The sequence below is a fragment of the Branchiostoma belcheri genome, unplaced genomic scaffold, assembly GCF_001625305.1.
Source record: "Branchiostoma belcheri isolate BF01 breed outbred unplaced genomic scaffold, Haploidv18h27 scaffold17, whole genome shotgun sequence".
NCBI classification, from domain to species: domain Eukaryota; kingdom Metazoa; phylum Chordata; class Leptocardii; order Amphioxiformes; family Branchiostomatidae; genus Branchiostoma; species Branchiostoma belcheri.
Genome location: NW_017803157.1, coordinates 979,147 through 999,909, shown reverse-complemented (window position 1 = coordinate 999,909; position 20,763 = coordinate 979,147). Strand labels below are relative to the sequence as shown.

At 41.3% G+C, this 20,763-nt stretch overlaps 1 protein-coding gene across 4 annotated transcripts; it reads right to left on the bottom strand.

The window, feature by feature from the left end:
- Positions 1-93: 93 nt before the first annotated feature.
- On the bottom strand, positions 94-17,657 carry LOC109466687 (protein TBATA-like). 4 transcript variants are annotated; one of them, XM_019764434.1, is made up of 8 exons: positions 17,327-17,657; positions 6,648-6,907; positions 6,196-6,417; positions 4,051-4,316; positions 3,505-3,586; positions 2,905-3,040; positions 2,193-2,275; positions 94-1,851 (listed from the first exon to the last, which is right to left on the bottom strand). In XM_019764434.1, exons 2-8 carry the CDS (start codon positions 6,904-6,906, stop codon positions 1,598-1,600), a joined length of 1,302 nt encoding a protein of 433 aa, XP_019619993.1. In that variant the 5' UTR covers position 6,907; positions 17,327-17,657; the 3' UTR covers positions 94-1,597. The 4 variants fall into 4 exon arrangements, with proteins under 4 accessions (XP_019619993.1, XP_019619994.1, XP_019619991.1 ...); XM_019764435.1 differs by having other exon boundaries at positions 17,513-17,657; XM_019764432.1 differs by lacking the exon at positions 17,327-17,657 and adding an exon at positions 9,752-9,870.
- Between the last annotated feature and the right edge of the window lie 3,106 nt (positions 17,658-20,763).

The following is a 20,763-nucleotide window of genomic DNA, read 5'->3' as shown; positions in this document are numbered from 1 at the left end:
GTGGTGAGTAAAAATTACTTTAGGTGAACAGACACATACATTGTATATTATGTGACAGCAATGGTACAAAGAAAAATGAAAAAAAGAGGGCAATTATTGCTTGAGTTTTTATTGAGTTCAGTCAGTCTGTATCACAACAGATGTGCCAAATGAAACTCACTGGAAAACAAGTGAAAATACATGTATTACCCAAGGCTACATAATATGCAGACTACTAGGATATATTCAAGTCAAATAAAACCTTATGTATATGAAATTTATACATCCCATGTAAGTATGATACACATTGATCCTTTTTAACATTAAAAGGTGATGGTAACAAAACAATGTCCCTCAACCAGCAAAACAATAGGTTACTAAATATACAGGTTAGATGTTTATTATCAAGTGTAATTCTTTACTTATAGAGAAATACATGCATCTATATGACATAGTGATCATATAGGTTGTATGAGGTCCCCACAGACCATAATGGTATGGTAAGAATCTGAATGTAAGATGGACCTACTGCACATTTACATGAGGAAAATGGGCTCTTTAAAATCCATGCAGCACTTATTTAAGACTTGTTCAATTAACTTTCAGCTAACTTTCTCTGGCTCTTTTTTTTAAAGATATCACAACGATTTTTGGAAATTGATATTGAATTCTCCTAAATCTAACTCCACGCACTTCCACATTTTTCATTTCTTGATATGAATTATGACATCATAAAATGACATACTTTGTTGTAGAGAAAAGATTTTCTTATCAGGAGTATCAAAAACTTTCAGAGAAACATTTCAAACTAACTGGAATTACAGAATAGGTAGCATATGTACAAAACACTGTGAATTACCTGTACATACTTTATACAGGATTTCTCCAGATTTTTAGACCATCACCACTTTCAAAGCTATTCTGAACTCTGTTCTTATAAATCCTTAAGATTTGTATAACCACGTATTCAACTCTAAAATTCATGTGTAACACTTTACCCTAAAAGATAATCTATAATACAGTAACACTTTAATAACTTCAGCAGCATTAGCAGAATAAACGTAAAACTTCCAACCCATACACCAAAAAACAAATCATTGTACAAACAAACTCTAGATAATAATCATAATGAAAAGAAACTAATCACATCCCTTTTTAAGGAGTAGTAAGATTAATGAGTATAGAATAATCATAGGCTTTCCACCAACTTATATCAAAATAAGAATACATTTGTACCTCTCTTATACAGCCGTATATTAGATATTAGTATAGTTTAGTATCATAGCAGCAAATTCTAACAGTTATGTACATGGGAACAATCTAACCCCTTATATTTAGACCCACTATAAGATGTAAATACTGCTGTAGCAGGATTTCCAAGTAGAGTTAAGATTAGCCTGGATGTCAGACCCATAAAACACATTACTTGTCCCTTCATCTTTATCCTTTTGGAAAGAGTCTGTGTAGTCTCTGGAAACAGTCTGGCATCCAGGCTAAGTTGAGAATGATCCAGGTATTACAAATTTGCAGTACAGAGGGGATAGGGGTAGTTCCCTTGTTCAGTATTTAATACCTCCTATTCAACAACTCCCGACTTTTCCACACATCTCTCCCTGCACTACTGCATGTTGTCAGCAGGGGGCTCTGCTCCCCCTCGTGAGGTGGGTGTTTTCGTGTACCGTAGTTTGGGCTGCTCGGGAGCCTCCATCTTGGTGGTGGCTGACTGCGCCTGGCGGCTGGGGGAGGTTTTGGGGGGCGAGGGAGTGAGGTGAGCAGGGGGGATCTTGACGGGGGGTGCGGTCTGCCCCTCGTGGGGGGAGTCTATCCTCAGCACTTCTGGGGGGTGGGACTGGCGACCGGCTTCAACTGGATCTAGGGGAGGACAAGAAACGCTCAATGAAATAGAACTTCAATGAAATCACAATAGGGGGTTACGTAAAGTCTTCTACATCCTGCACAGGTGGATACAATGATTTCAGCATAGTAATAACAAGGTACATGTGTATCAGTCCAATGCATTTTCAGGGTGACAAAACAAAAAGTATTCTGGATGAGGAAATCTGCCTGATATTGACATTACAGTACTGACATTTCTTAGCACATTTTTGTCATCATTTCATACTTAGAGCATTTGAAACAGCCCCAATAGACCAATTCTGGGTGTCTGTCAAAATCACCAAATCAACCAAATTTTTGGGAAAAGTGCAGCTCACCTTCCTCAGCGATGGGCCCTCCAGCTGATCTCCTGACATCAGTGGCAAATTTGCTCATGTCTCCTCCTGCTGACCAGGAGTACCTGGGGGAGAAGGACATCTTCATTTATTATGGCTTCACCACACCACGAAGTTCTAAATAGAACACTCGGGTTCTACCAGGGTTCTACATGAGCCAACAGCAGAAGGTGTTGGAAGATTTCATTGCTGCATGGGGGTATACGTATAGACTATTGGAACACTTCATATTTTGGACAGGGTTGATTTAGGAGCAGTCCATTTGTGCGGGAGGGGTATAGGTCCATTTTTGGTACAGGGGATGTGGTGAAGCCATCTGCTGCATTTGCTCCCTAGCAAATGTCGGCCTTTCTAGTTGGAATTTCATGTTCTTTTCATTCTATTTCAAAGTGTGGTCCACAGTCAACAAAAATGTTAGAAAATTACCTCTTATGAGTTTGAAAAATTGATGGCATACCTGTTGATGGCATTTTGCTACTCATGACAGACAAAAATAAAAGAGTGTCATTTTTTACCAAAAGAGATGTCATTAAACTAAGTTTTGTCTAACATTTAACCCCTCGAAATTCAGGAAATACTGGTACTTAGTGATGCAGTATTTTGGACCTGTATCTAATCAATTTTGCAGTATTGCAGTGGTACTGTACACCGGTATGTAGCCCTGATCTGCATGTCTGTTTCTGGTCCTACCCACCTGGTGTAGTTAGCGTCCCTGTCTGAGGTGTACGGACGTTTTTCCTCAGGGTAAAACTCAGGGTTGACGTGATGTTTGTAGTACTCCTCCTCACTCAGTATTGCTGACTTAATCATGTCCAGAACAAGGTCCTTTTCTGTTAAACATCAATAATCATGTGTCAATATACAAACATGAAAACTCTTGAGTTACTAACCTTTAGTCTAAATTGATTATACTTTTTTTATGAAATAAAACATTGTAGGCTAATTACATTGATCAACAATGCAGAAAACATTAGTGATTCCAAGAGCATTATATAGGAATTATGTCCTTAGTGATTCTTACATTTTCAAGACTATACTGCCCTTATATATTCAACTTGACATGTGCATTAATAGACAACATTACAGCACATTCACACATTGCTTCAGGGGCCTTTTCCACTGCTGTTTATTTGGCCAAGTTCTACTCTTTCTAGCCATTTCCTGAAGCCTGGTAGAGGCTAGCAAATGTTGAACGGCAATCAAGCCTCAGTATCAGTGTGCAAGCACATCTAACCCTGGGAAGACCAACAGACATTAAACCAGACAGTGAGTGTGTGATTGTCATTGCACTAACCTCTCCCTGTGGCATTGACCAGCCACTGCTGCACAGCCTGGATAGAGTCAGTCTGGAGAATCTGACACAACATCTCCAGAACCTGGGAAAAACACCCCACAAAAACACCCCACAAAAACATCAGTGTTACAGTTAGTGATACATACTTGAATGGCATATCACATTGTGTGTGTGTGTGTGTGTGTGTACGTGACAAGTCAACTTGTGTGTCGGCTGTGTACTTAATACCTAACTTGAACATGTAGTGTACCTCTAGGAACATAATACAACACCAGGGTACACTAATATTTTTACTGTATAGGTAATGTGCATCTCTTGGCACTGGAAAATAAGGTAACTATAAATAGTCTTGTTTTAGATTAGAATTATGTAAAACTTTATTTAAAAACAACAATTTATCACAAAAAACACAGTTGTCTACATAAATAGCCAAACTTGTTTAGATCTGGGTTTGTACTTAAACCCGAGTACCTGTACCAAAAATTTCTGTACTTGTGTGTGTATTATTGTGCAGACTTATAAATGACGGCACTTTTCAGAACTTACCAAGACCTCAGCATTAGGATCAGGAGAGATGTGCATGAAGTGGTTGTAGCGGCCGCCCTGGCGGGAACCCTGTCGTGACGCCTGGCGAGACATGGCGCGAGACGGCGGCGGGATGAGGCGTCCGGTCTCCTCCGAGTACTTGGTCTGCCGTTTGGGCAGGAGGTCGCGGTCCTTGAGTTCCTGCTCCGTGGGCGGGGCCAGGCCGGCTTTCTCCACGATGTCCTTCAGTTCATCTCTCCAGGAGTTATTCAGGGATGCTACAGGAACTACAGAGGGCAGAAAAAACAACACTGGGGTCACTTTTAGGTTTGAAAACTCAACTTCAGGGTGCCAATACTGGAAGCCTTGAATTTCAGTTTCTGACTGGATGTAGACTCCCATGTGGACTGAAAGAACACACTGCCCTGTATATAATATGGTATCTTATGTTTTAATGACTGTCTGTCATCTTCATCAGGGCTAGTATGTCTGGTTCACAGTCATAATAGCCCTGATTAAGATGACAGACAGTCATCAAACAATTGGTTGTGAAAAGAACTTTACTACATTTTGTGTTCAATCACTCACCAACCTGCTGAAATCATCTAAAGTAAATAGATGATATTTAATGCTAAAATATTTTTAGGGAGCTAATTTGGGAGCCCCTGCACCCAGGCTAATTTGGCGCAAACATGTTTCAGATATTTTTCATCTTAAAACCACTCCAACAACCCCAATGAGGTAAGGGGGGGGGGGGTTGATTCAATCTATCATTTCTCCAAGCTTTAGAGTAATTGTTCTTCATGTGCTCTTTAACTGAACATTGCAACTCATACTAGTTGAAAATCGTTCCAATCCCTCTAAAGCTCTAATTGTCAATCTCAAGCCAAATTTGGGGCAAAGGGGCCACAACAACAATATGAAACCACCTGTTCAATACAAGTGACACAGTAGACTGATTTCTTCTTTGAAAGAATTTACATTCTTTTTCCAAAAATGTAAACAGAATCAATTCATACAGTTGAAGCCAGTATACAGGTCACAACTTTTGTTAGTTTTCCACCAGAAATGCCAACAAAAGACCACGGCGATGGCTAGATCACATGGTCTTCCCTCTTTGAAAAGGTTTAAAGGGAAAGGCTAGCTATTTGTTTAGTTGCAGTGGTCTATGTAACATTCAGGTATATGTTTTGAATCCCATCCAAGCGATCATGTAACCTTATGATATGTTACTGTTTCCCTGCATTGTTGGCTAGCTAACCGGTCTGGTTGTTTCAAGCTGCTCCTAACAATGTTGTGTTGATATCAGGGTATCATGTGACCTGGACTATGGCACCTGATATGTTTATAATAGCTCAGGCAAGGCAGGCCGGGTGTTTGTACTATTTATGGCGGTGATGGGATACTTTTACAATTGTTTTGTGTGGCCAGTGGAGCAACACTGAAGCTACGGAACATTTAGTCCTTTCACAAGGGAGAGGAAAGGAGATTTCACCCTGGTTTTAACCTTAAACTTGGTCTCTTAACCGCAAAATGGTGTTATCTTTCAGTTACAGATATCTGTGTAACAAGTTTATGATAGCCCATGTCCAACGTTTTCACCTCGTGAGGTTTACAACTAATAAGTTGTTTTATTGGTATTTGCTTTAAATTTTGTAGGAGTGGGTTACAACAAATTTATGGTCCAATTCTTCACTTTTAATTGGAGGTTGGTGACATGATACAGTGACTGATAGTCTTACATACAATAGTCAGTGCAGGCTTTGGATCAGAAGAAAAGATTTTGTAAAGTAGTAACAAGCTGCTAGGTAGAACAAACTCATATCACTTCTTTCTAAGCACAAGAGCTATGTATCACCCAAATTTAGTGACCCCAGCATGTCTAGATCATGACATATCAAACCAGAATTTCTGCTGCAGTACTATAGCAAGCAGCCAGGGGACCCAGAATCTAATTATTTCAACATACACACACACACACACACACACACACACACACACACACACACACATATGCACACACACACACACACACACAAGCAGTGTTTTTAAATAGCACTGAGGTTTCTACCCTGTTTAAATAAAACAGAAATAATTTAACTGAACACACATAGTCACACACACAAACACTGCCAAAAACGTAACCTTCTGCCGAAGGTAACTGACCCAGCCCAATCCTGGGGATGGCCTTCTCCTTGAACGGGAAGTTCTGCAGGCCGGTGACGGTGTTGATGGGGAACTTGGTGCTGTTGATGCCGATGGCGTTGACCGGCATGTGATGTTTGAAGATGCGCTCTCTCTGCGCGGTGCCGGGCGTGCTGAGGTTCCAGCGGGGGCTAGACACGAACCCGGTGTCGTGCACGGCACAGATCGGGATGTCGTTCAGACCTGAACGGTAGAGAAAGGTGAATGCCAAATTATTATGGCTTTTGTCAATAATCAGGGCTCGAAATACTGTCACTCTTCAGAGAAGCCACATGACAAGTCTCACTGGGTCAGTCTATTGAAGAGGACCAGAGGGACTGGTCGAGGACCAGAGGGACTGGTCAAAAGTTTTAACTTTAAAGGTGGATTTGTACAGTTGTAAATCCTTTGTAACTAAAAGAAAGCAGACGTACCCTTAATGTGCCTGACCCTGACGGGATGCGGGTTGTGCCTGGAGAAGAACGAGCTTCTGCTGAGTTCTCCGAACCGTGATCCGGGGGAGGTTGCGGGGCGCGAGGCGGGCCAGCTGTGCGCGGGGCTCGGGGTGGGCCGCTTGTACTGGTGCCTGTCGTGCGTCGTGGACTTCAGGTGTTTGACGGGAGCGTCGAACGGTCCTCCGATCGTCCCCCGGACCAGGAGCGGCTGGTTACCGGTCGGCGTGAACACTGGCATGCTGGGGGAGACAAGAAAACGGGAAAAACACATATCATTACTGTTTTATAGACCTGCTGGACCCGGGGGTTTCGGCGTCTCAGGACGCATACTAGAAGTAGTAATGGTGTTCTCGCGCGTTCACTGGCTGTTAACCTAAAACAAGACTTGATTTAATGGAGAAACAGGATGACGAAGATGGTAGTGTTTTGTTCGTTAATGTAACAATTGACTGTTTATGGACGAGGCCTACGGTACTTCGATCTATCGATATCACTACTAGTATTTTACAGTCGGACGTCGACGACAATTTTGCCGGGAACCGTTAAGTCGCGCGTTCGTCGAACTTCTGACTGGAGTAGGGAAAAGAGATATGTTGATTTGTTACGTATCAAAAACACTGCTGCCTTCATTTATGTATAATGACTATATTCTTATGGACGTTTCCAGTGCCCACTCTCTCACCCGAGAACGGTATATAAGAGCTGATTTGTTGAGTTGTTTTGAAAATGAGTTTCCTAATGTACTTAAAGCTTCCGAGAGAGGCTCAACAGTTGTTCAAGTAGTCGCATATGAACTGTTATCACGCGTTTCAATCGCTAACCCAAATGTTATTATCGCAACAATGAGAACAAGCGTCAATACAAGAGTCGCATTTGATACCACGTAAAGTCTTTTCACTTCACTGTTTCGGACTCAAGAGGCACTCGTTATGGAGTATGGGTTTGCAACAAGAGAACACGCTTAGCTTGCTAATACATGTAACGGAAAGTGGTCTTACGTTTTATCCTGTCTTTGTGGCATAGAAGCTGTGAAATATAACTCTCAGTCACGAGAACCACTGTACCGGTGCGGTTATAACGTTCCTCTGGGGTCTGCCTTTGGCTAGCTAAGTCGACGTCCTCGATCTCTCGCTCTAACGTCGCAAATGTTTGTCTCTATGGTGACGCCACAGTTGTCGGACTACCAGCCTGGGTGTCCCGACTTGATGTGTGTGCCAGAAAAACACCGGGCTATTCATTAAGGGCCGTTTTCCTTTCTTAAGGGCACCCGTATTGACGTCTGGATTAAATGCGGCGCATACCACGAGTGGGGCCGACAAACAGGTGTGGTGTAATATTTTGGCACCTCCGCTTCCTGAATGATACTTATATTAACAATAGATTAGGATTGAGTCAAATTATGTTGCAAAGAAATGGCCAGAAAATTGACTTTTTGTATGTATCGTCCTAATATCACATATTGCAGCTTTAAATTGAACTAACGCTTTGGACGCGAGTGATTTCAGGGGATATTGGGCGCTAAATGGACAATGTGATGTTTTCAGGACTGACCATCCAAATCGGGGACAGTCAGACAAAAACGGTGTCCGTCTAGATAAAACGTTTAACGTCCATGAAGGAAGGTAAGATTTATTTTGGCTGGTTTTTCGTTGTCCGGACCCGCCCTCTATAAATATCGAGTTACCAAGGGACGCATGTCATGTGTGCGCAACGTTTGTATAGCAAACTGTCTTATCCTTCTATTGGTCATAATTAGTCCTGCATAGAGGGCAACGTCGGGAGTGTTTAGCCAGTGAACAGTCCGCGTTGACTTAATACAAACGTCATTGCATCTCTTAAAGGGGCATTAGACTCTATGTAACACCTTGCAATAAAAATTAGGTTATTATTTTAGATCTTCATTTGATTGTAATTTGCTTCTATTTTTCTACATTATATAGTACTATTACTTTTATTTCTGACATTTAGTGTTGGCAATTAAACAGCCAACATGAGGCGCACACATTTTGTGGTACCACCACTAAATACCATAATGTAAACAAACAAGACTGACATGTGTGTTTCCAGGTTTTAAACACGCTCGTATGGTGTAATATTTTGGCACCTCCGCTTCCTGAATGATACTTATATTAACAATAGATTAGGATTGAGTCAAATTATGTTGCAAAGAAATGGCCAGAAAATTGACTTTTTGTATGTATCGTCCTAATATCACATATTGCAGCTTTAAATTGAACTAACGCTTTGGACGATAAACGTTTTATCTAGACGGACACCGTTTTTGTCTGACTGTCCCCGATTTGGATGGTCAGTCCTGAAAACATCACATTGTCCATTTAGCGCCCAATATCCCCTGAAATCACTCGCCATTCCTGTATACTAAAGGCCCATTGTTGGTTTTGCCCCTGTCCTGTTGTGTACGGATGTGTGCCGTACGTGTAGCTGTGTTTGGTAGATATATTTACTTTGACGTCCCCGCTGCTGTGCAAGCTGCTGTAGTGAGTCATCTGGAATTTCGTCCTCAAATTTAACTACAGGGTTCTTTGAAAGGGCAGGCAGACAAATGTCACTGGGGATAGATAGTACAATTAGTTTGCAGAGTTTCGTAGAATGGGAAAAGAAAGTTAGACTAATTATTACACACAACTGGATATGATTTTGGAAACGGTCAGACGCTTATGGTAGCAGCCACTATAGCTACCTTTCGTCACTGGGGAGATTTCAAATTCAGCAGGTTTATAAACACGAACTATTGATTGATAGGTACATGAAGTAAAGACAAATTAAAAGTTAGGCTAATTACTTTTCTTATAGAAGTCTAACATTTTCAAACCAATAACTTATGCCAGAGCACGCAAAGGCACAATAACAAATAGAAGAAAAAAATTGTGAACAGAGAACTAGTACTGTGCGTTCCAAGAAGTGGTTTAGACATAAAGGACTGATGAGTTTAATAGCTGATTATCATCGTATCAGGACGAAGTGGGGAATGTCAAACATGTTCAGTGCTGTTAGGGAACACACAAACTGCAACGTCACAAAAATGTTACGTCACGCCACGTCACGACTTTTTGTGTGTGTACCTCTTCGGATTCTGGTCCTTGGAGACCGGTCTCATCTCCACTTTCCCTGTCATCTTTCACTTTCCCTTTTCACACCTGTTGAAGAAAACTGCACTGGTGAGCAAATTAATAGGTGGCTTCATGGGCTTTCCGGTAACAACTCACTGTACGACACATGCACGACAAACGCACGACTATTCCAAGACTAAACCCAGTTGGCAATCGTGGGACGATCGCCCTTAGTGAACACACAACTGATTGTACCTCTATGAAGGTTAGACAACCTGGTAAATAATATTAAAAGACAAATCAAACTACTTCTGGATAAATTACCAGCTTATTTCCAGACATTTCGAGTGGCATTCAACATTCTTCTTCAGCGTCACTAAATGAACTGACAGAACTAGTTAGCACTTGACTCATCACATGTAAAGAAACTGGAAAACATGAAATGGTTGGACATGACAAAGACCCCTAAGTGTCACTGTTATGTCAAGGAACAGTAGCAGTTACTTAACAATGACACTTAGGAGTCTTTGTTCTGTTTAACCAGTTCTTCCAGTTTCTTTACAAGTCATAACTATCATGAAGTGTTGACTAGTTAGTGTCAGTTCATTTGGTGAAGAAGAGGTTTGGATGTCACTCGAAACGTCCGGAAATAATGCCGTAATTTTAATTCAGTCGTACGGTTTGATTTGACTTTGAATATCTGATGATACCGTTCCTGTCGTTAGAGTTGTCTTCTATAAAACTGACTGTTTATAGCAACGTTGTAACGACGGCTCAAAATGAAGAGGTGTGGTGCCGCATCGCCATGGGCCACGCGGAGCTGACTAAATATTTGCGTACCGATTCGGACCACCTCTCCCATCACAGGCCAGTGCCAATCTGTGGTCTACCGGGACCTCCCGGACATTAAAGAGTTTGTCCAGCACCATTGGATTCTTTTTAAGTAATAGTTGACTGGGATATGGAATGGGTAAAGGCTTTGGTCCATTTAATGTGATAACAAGAAGTGAAAAAGCAAGAATACAGTGTCAGTCGTGGAAGACTTACAAAGATAACGATAATTGTTGGCCTTGGAGACACTTAATTGTCTTCTTTTCCGGATGCTTAGAATGTTTGGACCGGAAATGAGTTGAAAGAAAGCAGATAACTTTCCCATGTTTCAAGTTGTCGGCATTAAATATTGATGCTGAAAGTTGACATCTAAATAGTCTGAAAAAGGGAACATGTATTCGAAAAAAAGGCATAGAATTGAATTGAATTGAAAATAGCACATGTACTTTTCAACGCAAGATACTAGTACATGATATGATTTTTAAGCATTCGACCGTACATACTCGAATGCAATAGTCCTAATCATAATCATTCATAAAGGCACAATAGAATACTATTTATACATTGTTGTTGTCTTTATTACATATTGATGGGCTGAATGCACGTGTGACCATATGTGATCACAGGCGCTAGGCCACCGAGTTTTTGTTGAGATCTAACAATACATGTAACGTTACATTGTTTTGTAAACCATTAAATAAAATCCTTATTATTGTTTCGCGCATGTTAGAACATACACTGTGTCTACTCATTCAGCCCGTTGCCATCACAATACAGTGGCCCGTTAAAATATTCCCAAAAATCATACAGTCACATAACACATAACACCGTGAACACGGCCCGTTGAAAGGTTCCCTAGAATCATACGTACACTGAACACGGTCACAAACTGATGAGGATTCCAAAGAACCATACGAACAGATACCGAAGTCTCCCGAAGATTGCCGAGAGCCGAACAGCGACTTCCGAACGCTTCATCTTGGTTAGGTACTTAGTACTAGTATACACTAGGTGCGAAATGCCATTTCAAAAGACCCTATTTTCTGCGAAATGCCATAAGAAAAATAAAAGTCTTGATACTATCTATAATCAAGGGGTAACTAAGTAGCCATGTAAACTTTTTGGGGGTATGATACCATATTTTAAAGAAGATATGAAGCATTTTGTAAAGTCCAATTTCCGGCGAACTGCGTTACCAGGTCGCTGCTGTACAGGTCAATGACATCATCGCTAGCCAATCAGACGCACGATAGGCCCACATTTCCCGCGCGGTTCTAAAATGTAAACGCACACAACTGGCTACATCACCCGACAAGAGTCTTGACATGCTATGTGTAAATGTACTCTAAACACGTCCACAAACCCCACCGACATGTTTTCAGTTCTACATATGTTTCCCAGGCATGAGATTTGGAAAGTGTAGTTGTGCCCAATATCTCTAAAATGTACTATATCGTTGTTTTCTGAGTCTGGGGAGGCAGGGACTTCACACCGAACGTGATTCTAAGTCACATTTTTGCTGCCACCCCAGTTGGTAACGCAGTTCACGGGTAGGTGTTTCCTACCCTGTCATCTTTTTGAAGTTATCACCGCTAGCGCTAGCCCCGGCTTGGGGTTCTATCGAGTCGAGCAGCGGTTTTGCGAACGCATTCGAGTTTGCGAAACCTGTTCTATTCCCGTCGGCCTTTGCGCTACCCTGAACGCCAATGTAACAGCTGAGTAATGAGTGTGCTTTTTATTGTATGATTCAGCGGACCAAGTACCCAGCAGTATGTATTATATATGTATGGTTCATTGTACAGAGAATTCTAGGGAAATTTTTCAACGGACCGTGTTCACGGTGTTATGCGATGAGTGCATGATTCTCGGGAATCTTTCGACGGACAGTGTTCACGGTGTTATGTGTTGAGTTCATGACTCTTCGGATCCTTTCAACGGACCGTGTTCATAGTGTTTGTGTTCAGTGTATGATTATCGGGAATCTTAAGCTTGTACGGAGTGCACAGTATACGAGTGTTCATAAAACAAAGCAACAGCGATCTCAACAAAAACTCGGTGGCCTATCGCCCATGATGTGATCTAGACTAGAGGATGTAAAACACGGAGTACAGAACACTGAAATGCTACGTATACATTCTAACGAAGTTTACGAATTGCTCAGCGGTGTTCGAAGTTTGCAATGTTTAAATATGTTTCTCTTTCATAAATCTCTTGTTTGTATGGTCTTCATTTGTTGCCTTGTTTTTTTTTCTCTCTTCGTGTTATAACTTGTAGTGCTGGGATGAGGTTTTGTATGAAGATATCTTTCAATCTTTGTTTTAGTTCATGTATACTAGAGGGCCGGGTGTGTTTAATTGACCGTTTATGTACAGGTAGGCAAAGACGGACTTTTCTTACATAAATTTGTGCATATGTCTATGAATCTTATGATTCTGTGCACGAAGTACCACAAGAAGTGAACCCAACCGGGGTTGTCCCACCTTTGGACTCCTACAAGTTTGACATGTTTGCGTTTCCAAGCGACTTCTGTCAAGAGAACCGCCACTTCAAACCAGTTCAAACACAGAAGGTCAGCAAAGGTGGCCCAGCTTTCATTAGCCACGTACAATACACCAACATAACCTCGCCAAAACGGCGTGCTTTCTCCATTTTACTGTCTTCTCAAGTTTTAGTGTCATTGACGAATAATGGTAAGGACGTGTTATAGACGTCCTTGCCCTTCAGAATTAGCGAGAGAAAATTTGAAGTCACAACATTATTGCAAAGCCAGCCATTGCTACCAAAGCAACTATTGTATCTATCAACCACTTTATCAAATCCAAACAACCTAAAAGTCAACACATTACTGCATTTATGGTAGCAATAAGCACAGGTTTAGTGTTTCCGACTCCTTTTTTTTACAATGTCGTTGTAGGAAAGGGGGTAGCATTTGCTTTACCCGCCTGGAAGCTGTAATTTTAAAAGTCTGTCTTTTTATGAATGACCGTGATTCAATAGAAAAGTATGGTTGGCTGACAGAATGTTTACCGGCATCGATCGGTCAATATTTGTCCATTTTTGTCCTTCTCGGATTGGTTTTTGGGCTAAGTCATCTTTTCAACATCCAGGGCATTTGTAACCACGTAGACTGTTCATTTGGAACATTTCCAAAACGTTAATCATACATTTATACCAAACATGCACGTGTTTCCGTAGTCACATATGTTTACACTCCTTTCTCCTGTCGACGTATGGGAAGTATTTTGACTCTTTGCATTTGTGTTTTAAGGTTGCCAATATTAAAGCTGAAAGGGAAGAAAATTTGTCGTTTTTTTTCAAGTTTGGATTATTTTTTAAACATCTTTCCGCAGTTTACTGGGTATCGAGTGTTACGCCCACTGATATCAAATTGAAGTCTACACTATGGTGTAGAAAAAACTTAGGAGAGCATAGTCTACATTCACACATGCTGCCTGTGCATTTATCGTTTTATCATGTGTAACGATAGTTATATTGAACGAGCTAGGAGAATGTACTCGATACAATGAACCTGTAAATACTGTACATATCGTCTGTCTTCTCTGTGACGACCAGTGGGAGATTAGCTCTTCAGTGAGCTAAAACTGGATCGAGATTACTTGCCTTTCCGTTCCTAACCACATGAAAAGAGCCCATGCAGTCCGTGTGGCCTATATTACTAATTGCTCGATGTTTACCTTCCTTTTGACTGGGAATAAAAGCTTCCCCCTCTGCAGGGAATGTTTGCACTTTTCGCAGGTGTAGCAGGTGTAAAAATGTCTGGGCTAAAAAAAGAAATATGTGTGAATTTCTAAGTGTTCATGTTGTAATTTTTAAGCTGTATCGGCTTGAATATTGGTTACTATTATAACTGAATTAATGTTGCTGTTATTGTTGGTGTAACAATGCACCGGTTTCCGACTCGTGGTTAACATGAAATTCAGGGATCTCACGGATTCAGGGTAGAACTTGAAAGTTTCTTGAGCATGAGGCTGTTCCATTTTCCTTTCAGGGGTGATCAGAAAATTAATAGGACGTTAATTGCAAATGCATGCCCGACGACTGATTTAGGATTTAAGACATGATAAGATAATATTAAACAGTAAAATGGCCATAGATGATAATACTAATAAGAAGACGGGTACCCGGGAGAACACCTATGCCATATATTGTTATAATACTTTGTGTGCAGAAACTAAATGGTGTAGTATAAAATTGCAGCCCTCACCCCTTCTTAGAGTGAAATGTTCCAACAAAGTTGGAAGAACATATCGTTTGACTATGACGTAATACGACGTAACACGAAGTCAGGTGTGACCAGACACAGTATAACCAAGCCGGCCGGCGTCACGCTAAACTGCGGACACGCACGCTGCACTCAGGAGAACATGAACCTCAAGTGAATTGTAACTAAGGGTTCAAGTTCAGCAGAAATCTGGCGGAACAACTTTCTATAGATTTGCGATGTATCATGTGTACCTTTTGTACATCAAATGAATAAAGAAATGAATAGACTTTGTTAGAATTCAACGAATCGGAAAAGTATCGTGTGTACCATTTGTCGCTCTGTCTTAAATCCATCGAAAACACGTTTAAGCCCTAAAATAAACATGTTTCTTGTTCTTAATGAGCTACCCATTAAGTAGATACATCCTATAGGATAATATATTGTGTACACTGGAGCATACGTACCTACCCAGTCTCAAACATTCAACACAACTCCAGTACTCTTACACTAATTGGGTTTAGGTCGCTTTCTCTGGATATCCAGAAGTCGAGTGTTTGGTTCCCACGCGATTAGGAGAGATTTTGAGACAGCTGGCTGGATTTAAGAAATACAACAGTACAAGAGTCGGCGTGTTTCTGCCTGAAATTACATGTAACATACTAGCCTGCCGTGGCAATTCATTTTAACCAAAGACAAACTCAACTTATAAAATTGATTTTGTTTTCTATGACTAAAATTATTTCATCGCGAACGATTCTATGACTCAAACGTTTTTGTTTTCTGTGACTACGGTTTCAGGCGACTTTTCAACACAATTTTACCTACAGGCACGATGTCGCCAGTTTTGTAGCTGATCTCTTGAAGCGATACGAACCAAGAACTCCCGGTATTTCCGCTGGTGACTTTACTTCTCTTTTAAGTATTTTGAGTTCAAATTCTTCCCTTTGGACTCCCATACCTTTTCACCAAGCGCAACATTCCGTGATAGCAACAGAAAATGCCTGATTAAGATCTAGATGCCTACATTGGTATTATGGACATGTCCTACTGACACACGTTTGACAGGCTGACAGTCAGATCGCCCGGTGTTGATAGTGATAACCACGTGTTCAGCACATAGTAACTGTCACAGGCCTCAAGTGTACCCAACAAAACACATGCATGGGAAGAGTCCGTATGTCCGGTCACTCATTGTCAGAGATACAATGATAAGCTTGGCGTCATTTGTATATTCTACCTTTTTTTTCAATACTGATATACATTTGGTGCGGGAGCTGGAAATAGTGCCTCACCTGTTCTCCCTCCCCTTCCACAGATCTGGTGGAAAATCTTAATAAACAAATAACGACCGAGAATTAAGCAAGGCTGACGGTCGATCCACGCCATCGTTTAACAGTGTTAGCCATTACATAATTGAAACGATGATTCGACCTTAATTACATGTGATGACCTATAAATTTTACCGTAAATTGTGATTCGCATTCTCCGTGCGTGTCATTTGCCTACTGAATTTACATGGAGCAAATACTTTGTGCCGAGTGTACATATAAACGTTTTGGCGTCAGAACAAGCTAGAAAGATATACTTTGTGTTTAACTACGATGCACTGAAATTATCTTTAAAGCTTGGCTAGAGTGGATACACATTTACATTTGGAAGAATCCTAGATGCGTGAGTTATGCCCTAACACGATCACCGAAATGACGCCGTGCGGTATGCCTTAGTTTACAGTGAGGTGCCCCGGGCGATCTTGTGATAGTAGTGCTGAGCACGCACTGGGGTGTATCCAGGTGCTAAAGGTGGCCCGCACACAACACTAGGGGTTGGGGAAGACTTCTTGTGCATACGGCGTGCCTCTAAGTAAATCTGCCTTACAAATAATCATCTCTAGCACCCTGAAACACGTCGTCACAGCGGCCAGGCTAGGGTTAACTCTAGGGTTAAGACCGCATAGCCCATTCGTAACATCGACGCCAAGCACTGAAACGTGGCGAAAATAATTACGATGATCCACAAAGTGTTTATGAAATATCGAGACAAGTCAGGTGAATCCGAACATCACAACGTACGTTACGAGTCAAACATTGTACGAACACTACAGTGTGATTATAAAATCATTGACAGGTAGCTGTAACGTCTGAAGCATGTACAATGTCGATTTCTTGTTTTCAGCACGAAGGAATCAATATACAAACTTATTGTAGTCTTCAAACGCATTAAATTCTGTTCTCACTGAGTCCAACTCTGTGTATTGCCACTTCTGATCTAACTATAAAAACACAGGACTTATGATTGGGTGAGTTTCTATTGTGGATTCAAGTACTGGGCCACTGAATCTGTCCTCAGATTGTAACACTTGGGTTACCACGACGCGAGTTTGTTATAGCAATAGTGATTCCAGTACAGGTAGTACTCGGCCGTAATATGAGACGTCTGACAACACAAGCCCTGCAACAAAATACAAAATTAACAGAGTAAAAATAATCTCTCACAGCCCAGTCACAGAGAAACTAGTGTCGTTCTAAACTCACCTGTGTTAGAAGGTAGAACTCTACCGGAAGTTATCTTGTTCCTACAGTGACGAGGTGGGAGAAGCCCTACTACTCGAGTCTATCAATACTCGATCACGGCACGGTCTGGGCGTCCTGGGTTCGATTCCCACACGCGAGCGAAGACTACACCTGGCTCACAAACTTTCCTTAGTTTTCCCTACACACCTGTTCCTTCAGATCGTCCCAGTTGAGAAGCGTGGCGCTTGTATATCGTCCGGACTCGGGCCTGGCTTTGTGAACACGGCAATGTTTGCCTGTGTTGTGGTGAGGCCGACTCAGGTTGGACGGGGTAGTGATTGTTGAAGTTGCTAGGCAACGGCGCCTTGTCGCGCGACAGGTGACACAATGATAGCACCTTAGGCCCGGGGCAGTGAGCGCAGGCAAACGCAAACAACCGCAACAACTAAACCACAGTAGCCGGATAGACAACGTCTAGGGGAAAATACGATTAAATATATTCGTCCCAGTTTTCTCGATAACAGCAATGTAAATCAAGCTGGTACCACATAACTTAAACACGGTCTCGGATCTAAAGCTTTCTGACCGCAACAAAACGGCCATTCAGGCGAGATTCAGTTCGTCCGTAAGGCCAAATTGTATTAAAAGATTGTGTGTTGACCAAGCGAAAGAATCAACGGCAAAGACTAGGCGAATCAACATTTTCACCGAAAATAATGTGTATCTGTATATGTTCTTAGCTAAACACACATAACGGAGCACCAATAGGGATGTTATGAGCGAATCAATAGTGTATTCGTCTATATGAAGGGATCGTATTAAAAGCGTTGAGACGTTGAAATACAGCGCTGTCCCTGGAACTTTTTGTCGACCCTGCAGCTGAAACACTCCTCAGCCTGTAGAAAAGCTAAAGATAAACACACCGCCAGTAGAATGCCGTGGTGTGGAGTCGTCTCCAGACTCACGGTCAAGCACACTCAACACATAACCCAAATGTAGCCGGCACATGTTTGAATAGCGCCACCCTTCTACACTATGTGGAACTGCACGAAATAGGCTTTACGTAGCTCGACATGTGAGTGCAACTTACATGATCAACGTTTTAATATTCGTCAATACAGCTAAGTACATTTATGCGATTACCAAGAGAGAGGTGAGGTAGTCGAAAGTACATGTGGATTTTAGACGTTTATATTTACATTTATATACTTTGTTAACATGTGGCCTGCGCTTATCCAAGTGGGGCAAAATGTACAATAAAGGTCTTCATTCATTGTATTACGATATTCGTCAATATCACGAGCATCAATGACAAGAGTCTAAATTAGGATACGATCATTCATTCATTCATTAATCTTGCGAACGGCAGAATATGTATTGAACATGATTTTCGTGGGTTGATGTGATGAGTCCAAAGTTTCTGCAGTACTGGCTCTTGCCGCTAGGAACAGCTTGACTTGAGCACGTCTCCATCATTTGGGTCGTTTCCCATCAAAATACTGTAGTTTATCTGATCCCCGAAGGCTTTTGACACTTCTCTGTGAAGTCATCCAAGTTTAATCTCCCCGTTTGTTTTTACTAGCCTGAGCTGGGCTCTGGGGTGAAAATAAAAAGGGCGTCATCAATACTAGTATATGATGTAAAAAAATAATTTGCCTCACAGACATCAATATATTATGGGATAGGAATCAATCCTATCATAGAAATGAACTAATTACATCAAAAGAAAAATTGACTTCAAAAACTTATTTTGCTGCCCTGAATTCAATTCATTCATTGCTGCCTGATTATTGGAGTCAAGAGACAGCACAAAAGACATGTCTTGATCATACTTTTTCTGGTCTGGTAAGGGAAAAAATTTTGACGGTGAAATACAGTAACACAAAAATGTATAAAGAGGAATGCAACAACGCTTTTCCGGTTTCATCCAAACCAGACGGCTGACTGAGGAGAGAGATGATGACGTCATGAGAAGCAGTGACCCGGAGATGACTCCTATAAAACCGCCCCCCTCCCCCTTCCTCCTAACCTCCCCGCGGAGTGCTACCGTTTCGCGGGTCCCTGTGAAGTGCTTCTGTTTATACTTCCTAAACCTCTGCTGGTGACTCCAATAGTCTTCAAGCAGACGTAGGATTTTGGCCATAGAGCCAAGAAGAGGCTGGCCTGTGTCTGTGGTAGTGTAGACCATGGAAAGAACAGTTTCTCAAACGCATGGGGGAGGGGGGTCTGTAGCACAGTTTTCTTCTGTCTATTTGGCCATTTTCTACTCTTTCCAGCCGCTTCCCGAAGCCTAGTAGAGGCTAGGGGAACTGGCCTGTGTGTGCTATGAAACCCACAGCCCTGTGGACAGTACAATAAATGTACAAAATGTATGATTGAAAAGATACTGAGATACAAGCTGTGTCTCTGGAGTCCCCTGAGATTTCTGTCTTGTAAGAACATAAACAGTGCGGACTTCGGTGGGAGGAGCGAGAAAACAACGCCAGAGAAAACACACATCCATCGTCTTTATCATATGGGACAAAAATCAAGAAGGAAACCATTTATATGTTTGTACAATTATACATGATAATCAAAATGTCTCAGATGACCATCATAAGACAGACTAGTTCATGCTTTGAATTGATAATAGAGAATAAAGGATGTCCCAACATCTCGCGATCTGATAAAATGCAATGTGATAAAATAAGACAAGGAGGCTTGAATTAAGTAGAATGTTTCTTATCAAGGAGTTTGTTTGAAGAAATAAGTAAATAAAAGATAATAAGTTAACAACACTTCAATGAAACATTCTTTTAATCGCATTTTGTTCTCATGATAGAAGAGCCTTGGAGTGTACATTTTCTTTAGAATACCTTTCTCAAACCGTTCGGTAAGTTAACGACCAAGCTACGTGCTATAAAGCACGTTTGTCAGATCTAGTTCAAGTGGTACAGCAATATGTATGTTTGTGTAGGATCAACGAGGTTAAAAATCAAAGCATTGTATTGGACCCGGGGCCATCCATAGTGATAGTCTGGTTGCCAGGCTATTTCCACGACTCCAGAGCCAACATATCCCCAACCAACTGGCAAAATGGAAGTTTTTTAATACCATGGATCAAGCACAGTTTTTGATATTAGTCTAGTTTTTTATCTGTTTTTTTTTTCTACTGATGTACTACTACTATTTTTTCCCACCAAATAGATACTGCCCTGCCAAAGACATGGCGGCAAAAAATATTTTTTTTTTTTTACCTCCATGCCAATGATGAAAAATTGAGGTCACTCTTTGCTTTCCAGGACTAAAGGCCGCCATACTCCTTTTGCAGGCTAATGAATAGTAGAAATTGGCCTAAAAAGCTAGTATCATTGGCCAGAGGAGATAACTACCATAGAATCTCCAGCTTGCCATCACCTCTGGCCAATGATATTCCCTATTTAGGCCAATTTCTACCATTAGCCTACAAAAGCCAAGGA

Coding starts and splice junctions, on each gene's coding strand:
- LOC109466687 (XM_019764432.1), bottom strand. CDS start 9,804: ATGACAGGGAAAGTGGAGATGAGACCGGTCTCCAAGGACCAGAATCCG. Junction 6,908..9,751: donor AAGGACCAGAATCCGAAGAG/GTACACACACAA, acceptor TGTCTCCCCCAG/CATGCCAGTGTTCACGCCGA. Junction 6,418..6,647: donor CAGGGTCAGGCACATTAAGG/GTACGTCTGCTT, acceptor TCTACCGTTCAG/GTCTGAACGACATCCCGATC.